Source organism: Rattus norvegicus, chromosome 7, assembly GCF_021556685.1.
Source record: "Rattus norvegicus strain SHRSP/BbbUtx chromosome 7, alternate assembly SHRSP_T2T, whole genome shotgun sequence".
Classification (NCBI taxonomy): Eukaryota; Metazoa; Chordata; class Mammalia; order Rodentia; family Muridae; genus Rattus; species Rattus norvegicus.
Window position 1 is genome coordinate 44,966,717 of NC_141540.1, and position 23,516 is coordinate 44,990,232.

General features: G+C 35.9%; 1 protein-coding gene across 3 annotated transcripts in view; it reads right to left on the reverse strand.

Moving 5' to 3' along the window:
• Window positions 1–1,205: 1,205 nt before the first annotated feature.
• The window catches only part of Tmtc3 (transmembrane O-mannosyltransferase targeting cadherins 3), a 45,152-nt gene continuing 22,841 nt past the window's right edge, over window positions 1,206–23,516 (reverse strand). For 2 of the 3 annotated variants that reach the window (XM_087557209.1, NM_001135858.2), the window contains 7 exon segments: window positions 21,740–21,888; window positions 19,657–19,777; window positions 14,932–15,043; window positions 8,996–9,099; window positions 7,807–7,976; window positions 6,279–6,505; window positions 1,206–5,062 (listed from right to left, as the gene is read on the reverse strand). In XM_087557209.1, the coding sequence (XP_087413335.1) occupies window positions 4,248–5,062; window positions 6,279–6,505; window positions 7,807–7,976; window positions 8,996–9,099; window positions 14,932–15,043; window positions 19,657–19,777; window positions 21,740–21,888 (1,698 nt within the window). In that variant the 3' untranslated portion in view covers window positions 1,206–4,247. 3 annotated transcript variants of the gene reach the window in all.

The following is a 23,516-nucleotide window of genomic DNA, read 5'->3' on the forward strand; positions in this document are numbered from 1 at the left end:
TTACCTGCTTTTTTTTTTTTGCTGCTTATTTACAATATATAAATTCCTTATCCTTGTATTTAGTATTCTTACATTTACCCATTGGCCATTTGTTTGGAAGAAGTATATGATTAACTGTGTCAGTGGTGTTCAGTGGACAGTGGGATTTGTGGTTTGGTGACTTAGAACTATTCACTCCAAGGTCAGCCATATGACCTGTTGTAATGCATCCAAATCAGAACCATGTCAAGTAGTGGGCTCATTGTAGCTACAAAGCTTTCTGAATTAATAACCAAAGGAACTCCTGATCATTGAAATAGTTCTTGGCTGTCTGTAACTTAAAGGGTCTTAGCAATCTTAAATTAATCTTTCAGACTGTTGTTAAACATGTTAAAGTTACTGAGTTCTGATCACTGAAATGTTTAAGAAAGAATAAACTACAATGATTTTTGAGATCTGCTTTATTCAAAGCAGAAGTAGAAAAGGCACCAAATTCTTAAGGAACATAAACTCTTTTTGATGGGAAATATCTACCTTCACTGACATAAACATAGAGACATTTTTGATGAAATGTGTTTTAGAGAGTTTGCCTGACACAAACTCTTCAGACTTTTTCTAAGGTTTTTGGCTATGTCCCTGACAGTAGTAAAGGATCAAGGCAGCATAATAATCCAATTGTAAGCTTAGTTTTTATTTTAATTATTCCAGAATTATCCTTAGGCTATCTATGCATAATATTAGTGCTAAATCTAACTACTTATTTTCTGTTATAGCATCACTAACAAATATTTTAGCGTGTTCATAAGTAAGGTTGTTTTACCCATTAGAAAAGCTAACATTTTATATTTAAACAACTAAATATATATATATATATATATATATACATACATACTAAGTACTTGAAATGTTTCTGTGATTTTACGTATACCAATGCTTTAAACTACATGAAGAAATAAAATAACTTACCCTGAACTACAGTAAGGGTGATGACTTGGATTTGAACCTGGAGAGATGTAGAAGTAAACTTTATATAAAATTCCAAGTTTGGAGTTTAGCCTTCTCATGTCCTAATATTTGAAAATGTAGCATTATCAGGAACTATAATATATGGCCTGCTATTGACAGTCATTTCTAACAAACTACGTGTCAGCTCATCAATTTCTTTCTGTAGGCAGCCACTATATACAAAACTTTGCATTTCATTTTAACATCAAAAGACAATCAGGTTGAAAGTTTTAAAAAGTAACAATTTAATAATGAATATTTAGAAATGTGATACACACAAACAGCATAGTAATATAAAAATGCATACAATTTTAAACTACTTTTTAAGGAACCCTGAATATGGATAGGTGACAAGAGTTTTAACAGTTACCAGATATTTGGGGGGGGGGGACGGACTCATTTTAAATATCATTTGGCCATGCAAATAAAAAAATAAATATGACAAATATATGGATTTTTGAAGTATAAATCGACATACAAATCTATATATTCTTAATAGTTTTCATTAAAGCATCTTTGAAGCATTCTATAACATGAAGTTGAAAACTCAGATGTAAAGAAAGGCATGTTTTATTAGAACTGTGTAATTCACACATCAAATACATAAGAGTATACACAAAAGGTTAAACAAAATGATATATCTAGTTATTTTATTCTTGACGTCACTGGTGTCGGAAAATCACACCCTGGGACTGGGCGAGGATGCACATGCCGGTACTCCCAGGCACACAGGGAGCTGCGACAGGATCACTTGAGCCTTTGAGTTCAAGACCTGCATGGGCAACACTACAAGGCCTAGCCTCAAGAGGAGGGTTGGTGAGTAAGACTACTCACTAGGAAAATTTGAAAATTCCCAATTTCAAATGTTAATAGGGAAACAAAAACTGTAGTAGCAATTTAGAATTTAACTCCACTTTCTGAGGAGTAGTGAAGGGGAAATGTAACATGGCTCCTTGAAGATTGTCAAAGCTTTGCTAGAAGTCATGACAAGTAGATTTTTTAAATGTTGAAAATTAAACCTGTATCTTTTTATCTGCACACAATCCTGTGATATGTCTTTTTTTTTTTTTAAAATTCATATATCCAAAGTGTTAAATCGTAAGATAGTAACCTGGGCTTAAAGTGTTTCTGTTCTCACTTCTTCAAAACAAGAGCTGAGGCAGCTGGGGGTGTGGAGATATTTACTATAGCTTCTCATCTGAATCGTTCCAATACAATTTCATGCACTTAAGAAATATTAATTTGACCATAAGCAAGGTTGATAGAATTTACTATTTATATTTTCAATAGGATATATTCCTTAGTGGGATTTAAGCCATCAAAACTTAATTGGGTTGTATTACTAATTTACAAATTTAACAGAGGAGAGAAAAGGACCTTTACTGAACTAATTTAGAGCAGTTGCCCTGAACTCTAACTACAGTGAGACTCACTGGAAGAGGTTTTGGAAAGACTGAAGCATGACTCAATTTCAGGAAAGCTCCCATATGATTCTACTACGAAATGAAGTTGGGTATCACTGACTGGTAATAATTAATAATAGATATTCAAGATGAATTTGATTTAAATAAATTAAAATTCAAGTATGAGTACTTTCTTTGTGACAGGCATAATTATGAGTGCTAATAAAAGATTTCTTGTATAAAAATTATTGGATATTAATATTTATCCTCATCACTTGACTAGCTATATAAATTTACTAAAATAGTCTTCAAACTTTTATTAGGTGTGCTATCATAAAAGGTTTCCTTTGACTTACTTACTGCACTGTCCTCCACTTAGAATTTAAATTGTAGTGATTATCAGCAAAAACTTTTCTAGAGATAAACAGAGAGAACAATAACTTCAAGTTATAGTACATGAGGTATTCTCCACTCTAGATCTGAAGTCACAAAGATACACTCTAAGAACTGAAACAAGATACTGCTTTGATGGTTAACAAATCTCTTGGGTCAAGAACTAACACCCATTGGCTTTAGTGCTGGAGTTAAATTATCTTAAAAAAAAAAAAAAAAAAAGAAAACAACTATGTCAGGTCCTCTGGGAAGCTAAAAGGAATGGGTCTTTAATGCAGAACATGTTTCTTATGACCTATTTATAAAAGATTTCTTAGAAAACATTAGAAAAGGATGGTTTCTAAGACATAGAGATTAGTTAACTCAAGGGAACTAGCAATTTAAACTAAAAGTTTAAAATTTTTATGAAAGATCAGTAGTTAAAATAAATACTTAATAAAATATATACGATAAGAGGAATCTAGTATTTAAAAATAAATGTCACATTGTTTTGCCTTCAGTTAAACAAAACTGACTGTAGTGGTTTAGGTATCTAAGAATTGTTAAGGTATGAGTTTGGAAACAGGAAACTGATTTTAAGCTCAGACCAGAGAGATTAAAGATGAAAGAGATTACTACAATTACTCTAAAGCTTAAAGAAGAATGACTGGGACTTTTCTGCCAAGAAGCAGAAGACTTTGGGGAACAAGTGCCAATGAGTAGTCATGGTTATGTAGCTTATGTGGGAGTCCTCAGTGTGAGAGAATACAGTATCAGCGAGCACCACTAGTGTATATGCATAACACTTTACCTGCTTAATGCTTACATATTAGCATGAAAGACAAAAGGCATTCCTAAGCTAACTTGTCATCTACATGATGTATGATTTACTTTAAAATGTTTTTTCTACCATTCCTTCTAAATTCCAATCAAAGAACACATTAAAAAAACACAGTATGACTATGCAGTATAATGTCCCTTGGTTTATGAGAAGAGTTACTGAATGTCTTCAATGAGTATCAGTCCATTCCTGAATCCAAAGAGGTAATGAAAAATGAAAAACAGTTAATAAATGGGAATTCACAAACCCCAGTACATTCTGGATTTATCTCCAAGGGTTCATCTTTGATGCCCCATATTATTTCAATTCAGATTAGTAGAAAGACATATCAGTACTTCCCCACCCTTTTCTTTCTATAATAAACCCACATCTTTCTCTTTCTATAATAAACGTTTCAAGTTGTGACTTGGAATTTGTGATTTCTCCAATATTCTTCCAAATTAAAATTTGTGTCCTCTCTTATAAAACATATATCCTGGGACAGATAGGTCTTCAATAAAAATCTCATTTTGATCCTATATAGAGAATCTTATGCAGTTTTTGAAAAACCAGTATATAGTCTCAACATTTTTCAGTTTCCAGTACAAGCAAACACATGATAGAGACTGAAGGTCTTGGCTACATTGTTACATGATACAGAATTAGTGTTATTCTCCATTTAAAATCCGTTCAATCTCTTCTAGCCTTTTCAAAGCAGCAACTCTTTTCTTCTCAATTTCTTTGATGTCTTTTGTTGTTTTATGGGGGGCATCTTGGTCTGCATTTCCTGTTGACTGCTTGTTAGACTGAGACTTTCTGTTATCATTTGTTTTTATGATTTGTGCTGGCCTGGACTCACTGATGATTTCTTTTACATCCTCGGAAGGGACTTCATCTTTTTCTTCTGTACCTGAAGTCTTATCAACTGGGGACAGTGGCTGATCCACAATACCAGAAGAGGCGATTTTATCCCTGACTATACTCAAATGGCGTTGAATATATTCCTCATGAGGTGCTAATGCCAAGGTTTCAACTAGGCATCTCTCCGCTTTCAGCAAGTCCTTCTCTTCAAAGTACACGACACAGAGATTGTGCTTTCCTTGCACATTGCTTGGATCCATTTCCAGGATCTTTTCAAAACATTTCTTAGCTCCAGCTATATCCTTCTTCTGGTTCATCAGAATATCTCCTTTTAAAATGAGGCCCTTGGTATGATCAGGATAGTATCTGAGCAGCTCTTCTAAGATTGGCAATGCCTTTAACTCCTTAGCAGTCTGTGAGTACAGGAGTGCCAGGTTGAACAAAGCACTTCTGAAGTCAGGCTGTAACTTGATAGCCCTCTTCATCCAAGTCTCAGCTTCAGAGTCCTTTTTGTCATCCATGGCAAGCATCCCCAAATTGAAATAGCCATTAGCATCTTGCGGCTCCTCATTTATGTAATTTAGAAGCCGTTTTCTAGCTTCTGGTCTGAGTTTAACTTCACCTAAAAGTAATTTTATTTAAAGGAGATAAATTATCAATGAATGAACCATTTAGGTATTTTGTTAGATCATAAAAATACAGCAATAAAACATCTTATTTTTATAAATAAATAAAAAGTAGAAAACAAAACAGGAAAAACAATGTGATTGAAACACTCAAACGATAAATTCATTTCCTTTTCAATCAGTACTTCAGATGCCAAGAGAAGAAAATCCTTTAGTTTGGAATCTAATCCGGCATTAGAGAAGAGTAGATACATGTATGACAAAAGATTTCCAAAGATGTGTATTCAAGCACAGGTTGTGTTAGTATTTTGAATTTATAAACCAAACAAGTTTTTAGTTACTCTGGGTTAATTTACTGAATTTTCTAATAATTATAGGACATGTATGTGTATGTATGTATGTGCATGTATGTATTTATATATATATAAATATGTTGAATAATGAACAATTTTTATCTCTAATTGGAATGCAAAATACAAACTTTGAATTCTGAAAAGTTGAAAGAAATACATTCAACATGCAATAGGATAAAGAAGATATTTATGACAAAAAATTAATATCATAAATATTTTATGCTGTCTTGTGAAGGAAAATATTCCCACATACAATATGGTTTAAAGACACTATTGGGATTAATGTTAGTTTACTAAATTATAGAAAATACTAGAAATTATAATAATATTTGAAAAATAACCTAAGATATGCAAAGAATTTTCTTTTACGTCACAGTAAACGAACATGAAATTGAAAATATGACAATGCTCTGGGATCCTTAAACGTAGCTACAATGTTTTTCACAATTTCTGCAGCATTTATATTTATATACAAGTTTTATTATGATTATATGAATAAAATGATATTATATTGTAGATACTGGCTGATGGTTTCTGAAAAGTTAGTTTTACCATACTCTAGAAAAACGTGCAAGTAAAACTGTCACATATGCCTCTTCATGCCACTTGAAAGGACTTTATGTCAAGTATTTTAAATATTCTTTTTTTTTCTTTTTTTCAGAGCTGGGGATCGAACCCAGGGCCTTGCGTTTGCTAGGCAAGTGTCTACCACTGAGCTAAATCCCCAACCCCAAATATTCTTATTGTAAGTTGTGTTATGTACATTATTTTGCAATAAAACAGCCTGTCCAGAAATATTTATAATGGATTTTACAGTATTTTAATTGAGTAAATAGAGACATATTTTTGGAGAACTTACCTGATTCCTGCATTAAAATAGCAGAATTAAACAGTGCTAGCTTATGTCTGGAGTTCAGTTCCAAAGCCCGATTAAAGTTCTTCAGAGCTTCATCTGGTTCTTTAAGTTCAATATAAACAATTGCCAAGTTGTACCACAGGTCTGCATTATTTCTGTCCAGCTCCAGTGCTTTAAGATATGCTTCTTTTGCTTTGAGAGGCTTATTCATTTTTAAAAGCAATTCTCCCCTGTGGGAAACAGACAGACAAGGTTTACCTTACTATCTAACTATAAAAAAAAAATCACTTTCTGAAACTAACCTCAAGTCTGAACTCCACTTCAGCAAATCTAGTTGCATTTGCTTTCAGGTATTATAAAAGAAAAGCGCACGTCTGACTGGACAGTAAATGTGAGAAGCAATCAGAGAGGGTGACAAAGGAAAGGTGCTCATGGACGAATCTTTAAAAAAGACAACTAGGTAGCCAATTACAGTCGAAGATCAGTAAATCAGATGATAATATGGGAACAATTGGCAAAAATGCTGTTGTTACTGAGAGTTTCTTTAAGTCTGATATAAGTCTTACTGTGTTAATTAGCCGAGACTTTAGAAATGTGAAATCTGCACATAAATTAACTTAGTCTCCTTCAAAGTATTCTTATATAATGGCTATCTAAAAGCATATAGACAGACAGACTGATAGACAGATGAATGAAAAAATGAACTGAAGTCCAAATGTTTGCAAGGAGAGCACTTGTGCCACCTACAGGCAGCTTTGGGAACACACTAGAGCCACACAGCAGAAAGCCTTTCTCTCTTTCCAATGCTTCCACTCTGAGTTTGAGAACTTGAAAAACAGTCATTTTGCTTAAAATTAGTGAAGTTATGTTTACTAAGATAAATACGGCAACTTGTAGACACGAGACCAAGGTTACATGCAGAGACTACTGAAGTCTTCATGAAATAATGTACGAAGCATTGACTACTGGATGAGGAAAAAACTCAAAAAGACAATATTTGATTTAGGGATAGATTTTACTCTCAAAAAGCTGAATTCAGAATATACTTTCCTCAGAGAAACAATGCTATAAATTATGATAAGTTTCATGTCAGTATATAAAGCAAAGTTTAACATGCAATGTCACTCAAGTATGAAAGTGATGTTTCTATGAGAATATAAAAAATATTAATGTGTGTCAAACAACTTCTTTTTCTTTACTGTCAGGCAAGATGTCTTTTTTTTTGTGGCAAAGGTAGCAGACACACACACACACACACACACACACACGGTGGAGGCAGCACTGATACTGTCTACAAGACACAAATAGAACATGGGGCTGCTTCTAGAACTCTTTCATAGAACCTAAGAAAGCTACCATAATGATTTCCTTGTCAGTTTCAAATTACTTAGTGTGACTGTCATCCTCTGCGAGGTACTCCCTTTATGCACATAGCTGTCAAGAACATTAAAAGAGCACCATGGTAATTCAGTTAAAACCTACACGCAGACACAGCTTCCGCTTTACAGGGGTAGCTCTGAAGAGGTGATACCTGCTAATGTAAGCCTGCTTGAAGTCTGGCCTCATGCTGATTGCCTGTCGGTACAGCTGGTCAGCTTCCTCCAGGCGGGACTCATTTGCTCGAATGAGGTTGGCCAAATTGATATAAACATTTAGGTGATTAGGGGCAATTCTGGCTGCATATTTTTTACCAGGAATAATCTGTTTAAGAGAAAAACATGTTTGTGTATTTGATAGCAAATAAAAACAAGAAACGTTTTCCTAGTGACTTATTTTAAGTGACATGGAACCTAAGTTTTTGCTAAAAGTTTTACTAATATGACAAAGTAATCATAAAAATGTAAAAAGCAAGCAGGGCACGCATGGTTGCATGTCTTTAATCTGAGCATGACAGAAGCAAATGGAGTTGTGAGCTATAGGCCAGCTTTTTTACAAAGAGCATGTCAAGTCACATGCACACATGCATGCACGCACAAAAATGTAAGCACTTACAAACATATGAGAATATTAGACACTGAATTTAGACACTGAAAGACATATATTGGCTTCATTCATGACACCTACAAATTATTTCTGGCTTTTTGTGTAAACTTATCTTTGTATTAAGTCAGAAAAACCAGAAGTTTTAGAGGTCAATGGTTCATACTCTACAGCACAAGATAATAATCTGTTTCAATCCGACTATACACTTTGTTAACTCTAGTTCCATCAAGAAAATTATTTTCTTATTTCTGCAATAGTAGGGCAGCTAGTTTTATTTTATAGTCATATTGAAACCTTATTTATTTAGTAGAGTTGTACAATAAAATGCTCTAACCGATAATTCAAGTTAATACATAATACACATACGGATGGATCTTTGGTACTATATATCCAGTGACCTTTGATCTGTATCACAGCAACAGCTGATTAGCACAACAAAGTGGCAGGGGTGCAGCCGCTACTTTATAATTTGCTTTCATTGCTCTGAAGTTACCATTTAAGGTACAAGAATTAAATTCTCTTCATTTAGCCATTTTGGTAATTTATTATCAGCATCAGATATTTATGTTCTAAAAGTGAGCATTTACACATTAACTATAACAAACCTTTTAAAAAAAGTCATTTGAGCAAGCAATTACATCTAATCAGGAACAAGACTGGGGCGGGATAGACTACTGCTTGATAGCTGTGAGTTAATTCAGTCTTTCCACACGGACACAGTAAAGGAGACAACGTACCTGAGGCATTAGTGATTTAGCCAACATGTAAGATTCTTCAGCTTCTTTAGTTCTGTTTAAGTTTTTATACGTTCTTCCTACATTCATGTGGGCACCAATGTCATCTAAAACAAAACAGAACACTTAATGCAAACACAGTAGGCATTACTCTGAGCAACTGTTGGAAGGAGGGCTTTCAGAGACAATTGAGAGAGTGTGAGAGGACTGGCCCTGCTTTCTGGAAAGTTCTTCTAAAACAACTTGTCATAACATACAAGTGACAGGACTGATGGACACAACAAAAGGACTAGAGTAGTGTAAGGACACAAAGTGCCGGCCACAAGGGAAACCTCCCAAGTGCATCTCTGAGGGTTTAGGGCAAGAGAAAGGCAACAGAATACTTCACATTTTACTACACCATAATACCAACAGCTCATTTCTACTTCCTTAATCTCAGTTTTAGATCACTAAAAAATACAGCTCAACTTTACAAGTGAAAATGGCAACAGTTAATTCCTATAATTAGGACATGGGTTTAAATGACAACTATGTACCTTGGTAGAATTACAACTAAGAAATGGAACAACTTGTATTTCAAATAAAATGTGAATGTGATCAGAGTTGAGTCACAGGTTGATAGGTTGACATAAGAAGTTGTGATCACTCTCTTTTAAATTATGATACATTCTTATATAACTTAAAGAATTTTAAAGTTATGTTAATATCAGAATGTCAAGAATTTATATCTCATTTCCTGATATGGAAAAAAATACACGATAAATTTATTTAGGAGAATAGCTGTGCATCTTTAAGAAAGATGAGGATTAATTATATAATAGTTTTAAAAAGACACAATTCAAAGGTTTGGAATAAAGCTAAAAGGGAGAGCTTAAATTAGACAGTCTTTACTCAACATTAGTATCTAGTAGATGGCAGGGTTTCAGTTATGATTCTACCTGCCTGCAACACTGAGGATCTGCAACTGTGGAGCAGAGTTCTCTTTGAGTGCCACTCCCAGGACACATAGGGGACAATCTTATATATTATGGGCTATTCCCAAAGCAGGAGAGCAACAATCCTGTATGTGATGCTCTTTATGATTCAATGGAATGCAAGAAAAAAACTGTCAGAGTAGTAAGTTGTGAGAACTAAATGTTCCTAACAATTTTGCTTCAAATAACTCTGAACTGCAAATAATCCAACAGTCCATGAACAGATAAATGGCTGGACGAAGTTGTATATGCACATGAAGAAGTGCTAGTCAGCCACAAAAAAGTATCGTTTTTTCTTTTTTTAGAATTTATGAACAATATTGATAAGCAACAAAAAATTATACAAGAAATCCAGCGAAAAATGAGTCCATAGAAGATGAGTTCTTCATATACAATTTTAGAAGAGTAAAGAAATATATGGCAACTGAAAGCAGTTCAATTTTATTTGGTGGAAAGAACTGTAAAGAGATAGAAAGATTTTGAAACCTGAGGGATACTGTCCCTGTTTGATGGTAATGGACTTATGGGCAATACAGAAACACTTTCTAAATGGTCTCCACTTCCTTTTACTGTGCTTTGCATAGCCAGCGTTCCTCAAAATTACCTTCAATGAATCTGATCTCACTTTATTCTCTGTCAAATGATAATTTTTCAGGAGTCATTCTCTAGTCATTACTTCTAATCTCTATGTTGTTTATTTTTATATTTTAACTAAAATTTTAGGTACTTAAAAAGACATGACTACACACACATATACATTTTTGGCTGTATATTTCGAGTTGGTTAATCAAGGAAATTAATGACCCTAAGAAATAAATGTATTTGTACTAATATTAGTGATGTAAAAAGCAAACAGACAAGATTTTTCTGATATCCTCCTACTTGTCTAGGGATATTCTTTCCAAATAGGAAAAAAAAAATTAGGGATTGGACATCTGGCACTGACAAAGAAAATCTCAAAAGGTTGTTGCCTAGGAAACTTAATCAGTAGAATGCCTGGCACACTGAGCACAGCTCCCCTCCCCCACAGCGCCCAAGACCCCATCCTGCTGCTAAACCTATACAAGGTTCAGTCATTGAAACTCATCCTTAGGCAGGTAATACAACTGTTTTTTTTTTCCCCTGTTATTCATCTATTATCAGTTTATACGACCAACTTTTAAAATCATCAAATGTCAAAAAGAATAGAGTAAATTTTAAACTACATTTCCAATGGGAGGCTCAAAGCAATAGTTCTACTCATTGCTGGATTTTAGCAGTTAAAGCAGTGGCTGACGCATGGCTAAGTTTTCAATGTACAGGTGATGAACCAACTGCTATTATTCTCCCTTTCCCCTTTCTCTCTGGTGTAACCTGGTTCTGGACTGCCAGTCAAAGGTCATCTATACAGGTTCTATGCTCTTGTGAAGTGGAGGGACCTTTAAGAGATGATTGGCTAGTGGTGGGAAGTTAGGTCACTGAAGGTAAGCCATAAGGAGAATATTTGAACCCAGGCATTTTCCTGCTACTTTGCTTTCTGTCTGTCACGAAGTGAGAATCATTCTGCTATAATGCTGTCATAAATATTGCCTACCCAAAGGCTCAAAGTAACGGATGAAGTCACCTAAAACTTTCTTTGTCTTATTTGAAGTTGATTATCTCAATATTTAATACAGTAATGGCAAACATGGATATCTACTGTATCCCACAGTTGTAAATTATCTTTTTATTCCCTAGAGGCATTAATAAAAATATATTTGCATACATAGTTTAAAGTTGTTATGCTACCATGGGCTAGACACTGGCTTAAGTTTCTGATGAGCATTTAACCTATACAAAGACACCTGATTATTTTTCAAAACATATGGAACATTTGTGATTGGATTAATTTTAATATAAGGTTTATTTGATAACAGTAAGCATTCCCATTATGTGACTAAGGTTATCCTCATCTCCACCCCCTCCTTCCCCCAATGTTTAACATACAAAAGCCTTAGTCTGCTGAGGCATCCCCTAACCACCAATTTTATCTTTCTGGCCATTTCCTGAGTGCTGACACTACAGGCCCACGGTACCATAAATGTTTCAGATTCTAACATTTCAACCACAAATAACCGCCTCTTTTTCCTTACCCTGGTCTTTCTGTTACTTTCTGCAATATCTAGCAATACAATATTATAACATGTCATCCTACATGCCAACTGGCCCTATAAGCATAGGTATATAGCAAGAAGTCAAGAAGCATACCATAAATGTTATACTCAGGGTTTCTAAATTCATCATAAGGATGCTGACTATCGATCTTCCCAGACTACGGCTTATTAAAACTTACTTTTGAACATGTTGAGAGTAAAGTCATATTCAAGCTAAATACAGGGTACGCTTGAAATAGAAATAAGTAAAAACTGAGGGTGTGTTGTTTAGGTAAACTCTTACATCTGCAATCTTAACCATTCACACAAGAAAACTGATCACTCATAAATATGTATCACACATGCACTTGATTTATCTTTACAAAAATGCTGAGACAGAAATCCCCATTCCAACACAGAAGTGAGGTAGGAGTGAGCAGGCTTAAATCTTAAGTGTTTGATAAGAAAGTGATAATTTAAGCTGGGAAGATGGCTCATTTGTAAAGGTGCAGAGCCTGGTGACCTGAATTCGTTCCCCTGGACCCACAAGATTGAAGGAGAGAATGGATTCTAACCGTCCTGTGACTGTCGTAAGCATGCAACACACACACACACACACACACACACACACACACACACACACACACACACACACACACACACAATGCAGCAACAAAAATTTTAAAATGATAGGATGAAAATCTAAGACTAAAATAAATTAGAATTACTATGTTTAGTGAATTTGTTTGTATATAGGATCAATCAGTTGATGCAAGTGTAAAACATGAATCGGATGTTTATGCTGCCATAAGGAAGCACAACATTTTAAATAAATTAGTATTTCAAAGGACCTGAATTATAAATACATGTGTATCTCACAGAAAAGCTATGAAAAGCAAATGTAAGGGGTCTACACATAAGTGCTGTTACTCAGAAGGGAAGAGGCCTGGGAAAGTGGCTGTGAGGCTGGTTATAAAAGATGACTAGTGCAGACAGCAAAGTATGTTAAGGTAGAAGACAGATGGGAGGAGAAAAATACATTACGGGGTCAAGAAGATACATAAATCAAAGAGGAGATATAGGACACATACTCCATATTCCAAGCAAAACTAGACTACATGAAAACTAAGGAAGATAGATTAGTAACAGTGACATTTCTATAGCCTTCATTTCGTCCTGTTCTAATTGAATTTGGTTTTGGGTTAATGACACAGTTAACTGTCCTTCTTAGTGTGGTGACTATGACCATTTCTTATCCTGTGCAAATTGGGCCTGGAGGAAGAGTAGGTGTTACCCATAACCTCCAATTTTCATTCCAGACAATTCTCAGTGCTTTAAAAAATAAAAACACTCAACAACGATGATTATGAAACTGTTTATCTACTTCTATTTTCACGGCTACCAATATTTGATTCACAAATCCTGGGCTCTAACATCACCATTTTCAAAATGCTTTAACTTCAGCAATGTACAAGACATAGTCTCTCTCTATGGCCCTAGCCATCCTAGAACTTACCAAGTAGATAGATCAAGCTGACTTTGACCCCAGAGACCCACTTGCCTCTGCCTTTAAGTACTGGCATAGAGAGTGTGTCACTACACTGAACGTACATATGTTATTTTCTCACTCTGTGGCCTTGATGTTCTTTTTGTCAATAAACTCTCCTATCTTAACACCTCTTTCTTACCTTAACACTCAGTTCAAAGGTCATAATTTTACAAAATAGAAAAAAATAAGGCAGTGCTCACCACTGGACCATTTGCGAGATAGTTAAAATATGGGGATTGTTTCACTTGTCTCTGAATAGAATAAATGATGACATCTTGTGGGACTGGTAATTGGATACACCTTTGGTGAAACAATTCTGCATACTAGCAATGTCAAGAGCACTCTACTGTAAAACACTGCTGTTCGAGTTACACACTACTCAGATGCTACCATTTCGTTAAGACATATCTACTGATCTTATCTCTTTTCTCCCACCCCTTTTGATTTAATTTGGATTATAAAGTTACTATAATTGAGCCCTTAGCATTTTTTTTTCCTTAGTAAAACACATCTAAAAAATATTCTAAGCCTTAGTAACAGAGTAATTCATTACCTTAGCTGAGAAGAGGAGAAAACCATTTAACTGTATCAATTGATTTAATTTTCAGTTATTACTAATCCAGGGTGATGATGATGGTTGGCAACTGTATATTTTTCTAGCTGCCTACCTTTGCTTCATGTGGATACATCATAAGAGAGCTTACTAGGAATGTACAATTTCAGGTGGTATCTAATCTGCACCAGAATGGCCAGGAGAACAAGATCTCTAGGTTTCTATGCACATGGAGGTTTAGAAGCACTGTCTCTTACATGACCATTTTGCCTTCTCTCTTGTTCTCACATCTCAAACGAGTCCTTTCCTTTCCTTTCTACTGGTGATTTTTACTTTTCACTGAGGAAACAGAAGCAAACAGAAGGCAACTTCAGGTTACTCCATATTATTCACTCACCTCTTATCCACTGTCCACACACTGCCTGTTTGTCACTACAATTGATTCTAGGTCCTAAAAGTAGAGTAGCTTGTATCCCAGATGCTGTCTCTTCCCCACGGCTGCTTTACTGCTTTTCTCAACTACACTGATATGCTTGAGAAATGCCACTTTCTCTCACCTGAAAAGAATCTGTCACCTTGTCATCCTTTCGCCTAGCACCAGAGCTGTCAGTTTGCTACATCCTTTACACTTTTTTCCTTTGGTGTCAATAATTCTTCCTTAACTCCCTTGAACTCAGCTTACTAAAGACTGCCCTCCTCACTACATCTGATGTCTATGCTGCCATCTACCAGTTACAATGAACAGTGCTTACCTGGCTGAACATGGGTAGCCTGCAAAAAGTATTTCAAAGCTTTCTCAAAGTTCTTCTCATTTTCCAGAGCATGACCCACATTATTCCATAATTTGGCATTGTTTTTATTCACCTTAAACACAAAGGAGAAAATAAGGAGCTATCATTAGAAAAATCAACAATGAAAATCCAAAAAACTCCAGTTCACAAACATTTGTTTGGTAAACTATTGAGAATGGAATGTTTAATGGAAATATTCCTAGAAATGAGACAAAGGCCTATGTAGTCTGCCTTTCCTCTTACACAGTAATGGTGTCAACCTTCCTAATGGTGTCATTCTTTAATGGTGTCATTCAGGTTGTGGTGATCACCAACCATAAAATTATTTTCATTGCTATCTCACAACTGTAATTTTCTGATGAATCAAAATGTAAATATTTATGTTTTCTTATGGTTTTAGGTAAGCCCCATGAAAGGGTTATTGATCGACACCTAAAGGGGTCGTGTCTCACAGGCTGAGAACTACTGCTTTAACATAGTATCAGAAAAATTCACAGCAGTTTGACTTCATTTACGTATCAGAAATGTTCCCAAAGTTCTTCTGATTAAATCACAATCCTGTTTGAAAACTACTGCTGTAGTATTTATATTTTGCAGAGGAGAAAGGTACTGGGATATGAGAATATACTTAGAGACTGTATTGATGGCTTACTTTTAGGTGAGACATATTTAAAGCTATTTATGTAGTTTACTATGGAAACAGAAATGCTAAGATTAAAGTTGTGAAATCCATCTGTGTGTTTAGAGTTCACAGATGGGTGAATGATAAAAGAGGAGCCGTAGGTCTCTGAAGGTCTGAATCAGTGTTCTGAGAATACAGGCAAACAAAATCCCTAATAATTTTGGGACACCATTAGCATTAACAACTAAAGATAACAGTGTGGTAGTGATGCTTCACTTATCTATCCAGGTAGGAGGGAAGGAAAGCTGAGTGGTCATGAAGAGTTACCACTCGAGAGTAGACGCTACAGAAAGATATCCCATAGACTACTAGAACAAAGCAGATAATTCTAAAATTAAATAATGGGAAATAAAGAAGTAGTAGTCAAAAGCAGGGGCTGGAGAAATGGCTTAGCAGTTTACAGCACGGAATGCTCTCACACAGAACTTCAGTTCAGTTCCTAGCCTACATATCAGGTAGTTATTACCTGCCTGAAACTTTAGCTTTAGTGGAATCCAACAACTCTGGTCTCAGTGGGGATCTGAACTCACATATACATACTCAGAGATATGTGTATATACGTAATTGGAAAAAAGAAATAGTCAAAATGAAATATGAATTTAGAGATTTCTAAAGGATAAGATAGGAAGTGTTTATGGAAATATTCTATTGATAACTTCAAAAACGTATGTTTATATTTTTATTGGTTATTCTGTTAATTTACATTTCAAATGCTATCCCCCTTCTCCTCTGTGAAAATCCCCCAAGACACCTTCACGAAGGTACTCCCCCACCCACCCATCCACTCCCACTCCACTGCCCTAGCATTCCCTTATACTAGGGCATTGAGCCTTCACGGGAACAAGGGCCTCTCCTCCCTTTGATGCCAAACAAGGCCATCCTCTGCTACATATGAAGCTGGAGCAATGGGTCTGTCCATGTGTATTCTTTGGTTGGTGGTTTAGTCCCTGGGAGCTCTGGTTGGTTGATACTGTTTTCTTTCTATGGGGTTGCAAACCCCTCCAGCTTCTTCAGTCCTTTCTCTAACTCCCCCATTGGGGTCCCCCTGCTCAGTTTGAAGGTTGGCTGCAAGCATCCCCATCTGTATTGGTAAGGCTCTGTGTGCATATTTTTAAATAAAATTCTGCTTATCAGCTCCATTCCCAATAGTACTAAACCAGTAATATTCCTTCACATAGTAGGGTGACACTTTTATGCATTTCATCTCACTGAATTCATGATGCATTGATTACAGGTTATTTTAAATACCATTAAAAAATAAGCTACTAATTAACTGTATGATGCTACTTCCTATCTGACATATCTTGCTGTTAAGCCATTGAAAAGTGAAAAAAAAAAAGTACACCCTAAGAAGTAAGAAAATATCGTTTTATATTTAAATATTTTACCATATGAACTTTAAGTACATTTAGTACACCATTCAAATATATATATATATATATATATATATATATATATATATATATATCCATCCATCCATCCATCCATCCATCCTCTGGACACATAATTAAGTAGTAACTTAGGGAGTTTGGTTATGGTATATACTATATAAAAACAATGCACTACTTCTTGGCTAAAAGTAAATGTCTGTCTAAAGAATTCTCAGCTGAGGAATACCGAATGGCTGAGAAGCACCTAAAGAAATGTTCAACATTCTTAATCACCAGGGAAATGCAAATCAAAACAACCCTGAGATTCCACCTCACAGGAGTCAGAGTGGCTAAGATCCAAAACTCGAGTGATAGTAGATGCTGGCAAGAATGTGGAGAAAGAGGAACACTCCTCCATTGTTGGTGGGACTGTAAGCTGGTACAACCAGTTTGGAAATCAATCTGGCAGTTCGCAAGAAAACTGGTCATAGTACTACCAGAGGACCCAGCTATACCACTCCTGGGCATATACTCAAAAGATGCTCCAACATATAACAAGGTCATATGCGCCATTATGTTCATAGCAGCCTTATTTATAATAGCCAGAAGCTGGAAAGAACCCTGATGCCCTTCAACAGAGGAATAGATACAGAAAAATGTGGTACATCTACACAATGGAATATTACTCAGCTATCAAAAACAATGACTTTATGAAATTCGTAGGCAAATGGTTGGAACTGGAAAATATCATCCTGAGTGAGGTAACCCAATCACAGAGAAACACACATGGTATGCACTCATTGATAAGTGGCTATTAGCCCAAATGCTTGAATTACCCTAGATGCCTAGAACACATGAAACTCAAGACGGATGATCAAAATGTGAATGCTTCACTCCTTCTTTAAAAGGGGAACAAGAATACCCTTGGCAGGGAATAGAGAGGCAAAGATTAAAACAGAGACAGAAGGAACACCCATTCAGAGCCTGCCCCACATGTGGCCCATACATATACAGCCATCCAATTAGACAGGATGGATGAAGCAAAGAAGTGCAGGCCGACAGGAGCCAGATGTAGATCGGTCCTGAGAGACACAGCCAGAATACAGCAAATACAGAGGCGAATGCCAGCAGCAAACCACTGAACTGAGAATAGGACCCCCGTTGAAGGAATCAGAGAAAGAACTGGAAGAGCTTGAAGGGGCTCGAGACCCCATATGTACAACAATGCCAAGCAACCAGAGCTTCCAGGGACTAAGCCACTACCTAAAGACTATACATGGACTGACCCTGGACTCTGACCTCATAGGTAGCAATGAATATCCTAGTAAGAGCACCAGTGGAAGGGGAAGCCCTGGGTCCTGCTAAGACTGAACGTGATTGTTGGGGGGGGGGAGGGCGGCAATGGGGGGAGGATGGGGAGGGGAACACCCATAAAGAAGGGGAGGGGGAGGGATTAGGGGGATGTTGGCCTGTAAACCGGGAAAGGGAATAACACTCGAAATGTAAATAAGAAATACTCAAGTTAAAAAAAGAAAACAAAAAAAACCCACAATGACTTTATGAAATTCTTAGGCAAATGGGTGGAACTAGAAAATATCATCTTGAGTTACAAAAGAATACATGGTATGCACTCACTGATAAGAGGATATTAGCCCAAAAGCTTGGAATACCTAAGAAACAATTCACAGATCATAGGAAGCTCAACAAGAAGGAAGAACAAAATGTGGATGCTTCAGTCCTTCAACAAGAAGGGAGAACAAAATACTCACGGAAGGAAATACAAGGATAAAGAGTAAATAGGGACTGAAGAAAAAGTCTTCCAAAGACTGTCCCATCTGGGGATCCATCCCAAATGTAGCCACCAAGCCCAGTCACTATTGCTGATGCCAAGAAGTGCTTGCTGAAGGACCCAGATATGGGTGTCTCCTAAGAGGCTCTGCCAAAGCCTTTCTGATACAGATGAGGATGCTTGCAGGCATTCATTGGGCTGAGCACAGGGACACCAATGGAGGAGTTAGAAAAAGGGCTAAAGGAGCTGAAGGGGTTTGCTACTCTATAGGAAGAACAACAGTATCAACCAACCAGACCCCACGAGAGCTCCCAGGGACGAAACCACCAACCAAAGAGTACACAGGGGGTACCCATGGCTCCTGTCATATATGTAGCAGAGGATGGCATTTTCCAGCATCTATAGGAGGAAAAGTCCTTGGTCTTGTGAAGGCTCATTTCCCCAATGTAGAAGAATGCCAGGGTGTTGAGGTAGGATTGGTGCGTGGGAGTGAGAGTATCCTCATAAAAGCAGGGGGAGGGGGAGGGGCATGGAAGAGAGGAGAAAGGAGATAACATTTGAAATGTAAATACATAAAATATCCAAGAAAAGCAAAATTAAAAAAATACTTTGCCATATGAACTTTAAGTAAATTTAGTATACCATTCACATAAATAATTATATAAATATGTATATCCATCCTTTGGACATATAATTAAGTAGTAACTTAGGAAATTTGGTTATGGTATATATAATATAAAAACAATGTATTACTTCTTGACTAAAATTAAATGTCTGCCTAAAAGTGTGTTAGATACAGTTTTACAAATACACATGTTCTTGTCCTCTGAATGAAAATGCTTTACCTTTAAGGCTGACATAAACAATGTATATTCTGACTCCCAGTCCCAATTTCTATGGAGTGTTTTCAAGGCATGGGTTAATATCACCATGGACAGACAAACCCAGGAGAGCTTTTTCAGGACACTGTTGAAAAGATTAAAAACAGGGAAAAATACTTCATCACTAAAAGCAGTTTTCTTCAGTAGAGATAAGAAATAAGACAGTTCTAAATTATCATGTTTGAATTCATTCTGAAGACTTTACACATTTAAAAAACACTCCCAAATTAAATATTGTGAAGATGGTCTACCAACTGAGACTTCACTTATATTTTATTCTTTGGGATTTGTTACAAAATTCCCAAAGGACAGCAAAGTCTGAGGCTGCTCAAGACCCTCAGCTAAAACGATGAGCATTTGTAGAGAGCCCACCCTATTCTCACACACAGTTTAAGCAATACCCAACAAGTATGAAAGAGTTAACACTTTACAGCTAATGTAAACATTAACATTTGTATGTTAACAATGTAAATAATGGCATGTAAACAGTCTACAGACTTTCAGTAAAAACCTAATTTTTTCAAAATGTATTTGATCATCATGAACAAAGAAAGTTATCTCCATATTCTCTGTCAATCACTATTTCTAAAACTATATTTAAAAGTCTGTAATTTAAAAACGGATAAAGTTTGAATTGCCAATTTTTGTATTTAGTGTCCTTTAAGTCATTCTTTACAACTGAACAGTTAGTTGAGTTCAGAGAGGGTCAACCTCACTTCTGATACGTTAAAAAGAGTTTGGCTTATAAGCTATACTATAGCCTCTCCTATTTTTTGAATTGTTTTATTTATACTTTTCAAAACTATCTGTTAAAACACAGAAAAAAAACCCTGTAAAACAGATGTAGATCACAAAACTTTAGGCTGCTTGATGACATCTAACTCTTCACTGGCAGCAGATGATTACTTCAATCTCTATTATGCCAGTGTTAATGGCCTGAGTCTGCCTGTGCTTTGCAAATCTAACAGGGATCAATTTCTTATTCCGACAGATCCACCTATGCAGAACAGGACAGTACAATCACACAGTACTATCTGTCATTGGCAGAATTAAGACGTAACTGGAATCAACACTTCTGTTTTCTAGCTATGTGACCTTGCGTGATTCAGGTAACTTGTACAAGTTTCAATTTTCACATCTGCAGAGGAGGACAGGTATGTTAAGATTAAATGAAAAAATTGTAAATGTGGACCATAAATCATCCTTGGCACACAGTAGGCTCTAAAAATTGGTGGTGATCAAAACTGTGTACATGGGTAGAAATTCTAAGAAGGGTTTGGCAGATATGGATAAAAATTGTGAAGCTAAATAAGGTAATCAAGTGAGTACATGCATCAAAAGAGGCTAAATGCAAAAGGCAGAAAAAATTTGGAAATATTCAGAATGGATATAACAAGAAGATTCTGAAATAGGTTTTACATGAGATAACTAGGTGGGGAATGTTATAGAACCCATGTAAATAATTTTTAAATGAAAGTATTGACCGGATATAAGAGGAGACAATTTGTAAGAGATATAGAGAAAAGTCCGGTGTAAATCAAAATTTAATATTATATTAGTATTATTTGACTATTAGAAATTTGCTTGACATGACAATTTTGATACAGTAAATGTACATAATCCTTATGATTATGAGTTTCTAAGCATATTATTCTTTAATTAGTAATGCAACAAAAAAAGCACATAAGTGTGCTAAGCACATTTCATATCCACTAAGAACTCAAGATGGCTCACTCCAATAGGGTAAGTATTGCTGATCAGAATGTGGAAAGCTCTTCTGTGCTTAGCCTCAGTAAATGCAGCACTGTTTCTGCGTGGGCCTGACTCGGGTTGTTGTGTTGGGCTGTAACAAACTATGTAGAGAGAACGCAGAATGAGCAGGCAGTGAAGAGCTCTCCTAACCTGAATTATAGCTTTGAAGACGAAAAGTATGAAAGTACAGCTTACAAAACTGCACTACATGCAGACTAAAATATTAACACTTTAAATTTCAACGTATTTGATTTTTAACTCTAATAGCCATTAAACAAACTAGCATTTAATTTACCTTTTGTTTGAAATTTTTTGCCATCCATGGGCTACTAAAATACAGAACCCCATGCTAGGAACATATAGTACTCGCTCTGCAACAACAAATCCAACAGGAAAGAAGAGGTTTGATGCGGGAATAAATGGTAACGCCATTAAAGAAAGCGCCTAGAATGAAAAAGAAGATACAGATAGCATGTGCTCAATTAAACCACACGGATGATAAGCAACACACACTGCTAGAATTGACTTGGAGCAAATGAGGTTTGTAGAATATTTTAGAAAATATTGTCATGAATAATGAAGACAAAGGCCACACTGGGGTGGTAATAAACATCAGGACGCACATCAGCAAGATAAGATGGGAGTTGTTAATTCTAGGATTTACTTTGTAAGACTGCCGATAAAATAAGTCATTACTTGAAATTGAATCCCGTACCTTCTACAGCAATGAAGTTATGAAAACCTATCAGCAATCCTTGTTCTGTGAGCAATACGACTTCTAAGGTTGACTACTGAGGTCCACTTTTAACATATTTTGAAAATAGCATATTCAACTTATTAGTAAGCAAAAATACCCAATGAAAAAATGGGCAGAGAAGACATACCAGTAACCAAAAGCTATATGAAAATGTCCCAAATCATCAGAGAAGTACAAATTTAAACATCAAAGGACTCAATCTGAGTCAGAATGGCTACTGATAGAAAGACAACTGAAAGCAAGTATTAGGAAGAATGTGGAGAAATGCTAACCAATGCATGCCTGACAGTAGAAACTGAATTAGTAACGCGGGCAATGGCACAGAAATGCCTTAAATTATTAAGACAGAATTATCCCAATGCTGCAATCCCACTAATAGGCACATAGCCGAAAGAAAGGAAACCCATACACTGTAATGTACCTGCACCTGCATTACTACACCATGTTCAGAACAGCCAACATACGGAACCACTGTAGTGATGGGCACAGCACATAAAGAAAATAAGGCATATGTCACAGGGAACCCATCTAGCCTTAAAAAGAGAGAAAAACTCAAACCGAAGGGCATGATGTCACATGCCCTATCTCATACCCTCCTTGGTATATGATGATTAAAAAAAATAGTGATATTAGAAATTGAGGACAGAATGGTGTTTACCAGAATGAGGCAGTAAAGTTTGGGAAGATGTTGGTCAAGGAATGTAAACTTTTGTTACATAGGAAGAATGAAATAAAAAGGAGGAGGGGGGAAGAGGAAGAGGAGGAGAGAACTTAACATATCTAACTTTTGTGCACATAATAACAGTAAAGAAAATGCTAATAGGTTTTTTAGCAGAAAATCATAAATGTTGGTAACAAGCAAAAATTTGGGTCTTTATAACATTATTACTACAAGGAACCACATGAAGAAATGAAGGAAAGAATGATTTAGATAAGACACCAGATTTGTGCTCTACAGCTTAGTCATAACTTGTATAATATTCTGCTTTTCAAGATTTTTAAAAAATAATGTGTCTTTCTTTATTTTTATTCTATGAGTGTGGGTTTTTTGCCTATGTGCATGTGTGTGCAGTGTCCACAAAGGGAAGAAGAGGGCATCAGCTCCTCTGAAAATGGAGTTACAAATACTTGGGAACTGCAATACGGATATTGGGAATTGAACCTGGGTCCTCTGGAAGAGCAACCAGTGCTTTTAACCACTTAGCCATCTCTCCAGCCCCACCTTGTAATTCTAACAGGTCCCATATGTTTAACAAGAAGTTTATACTATATATAGCTGTCCCTTCAAATCAGTTGCTTTTTTTTTTTTTTTCCC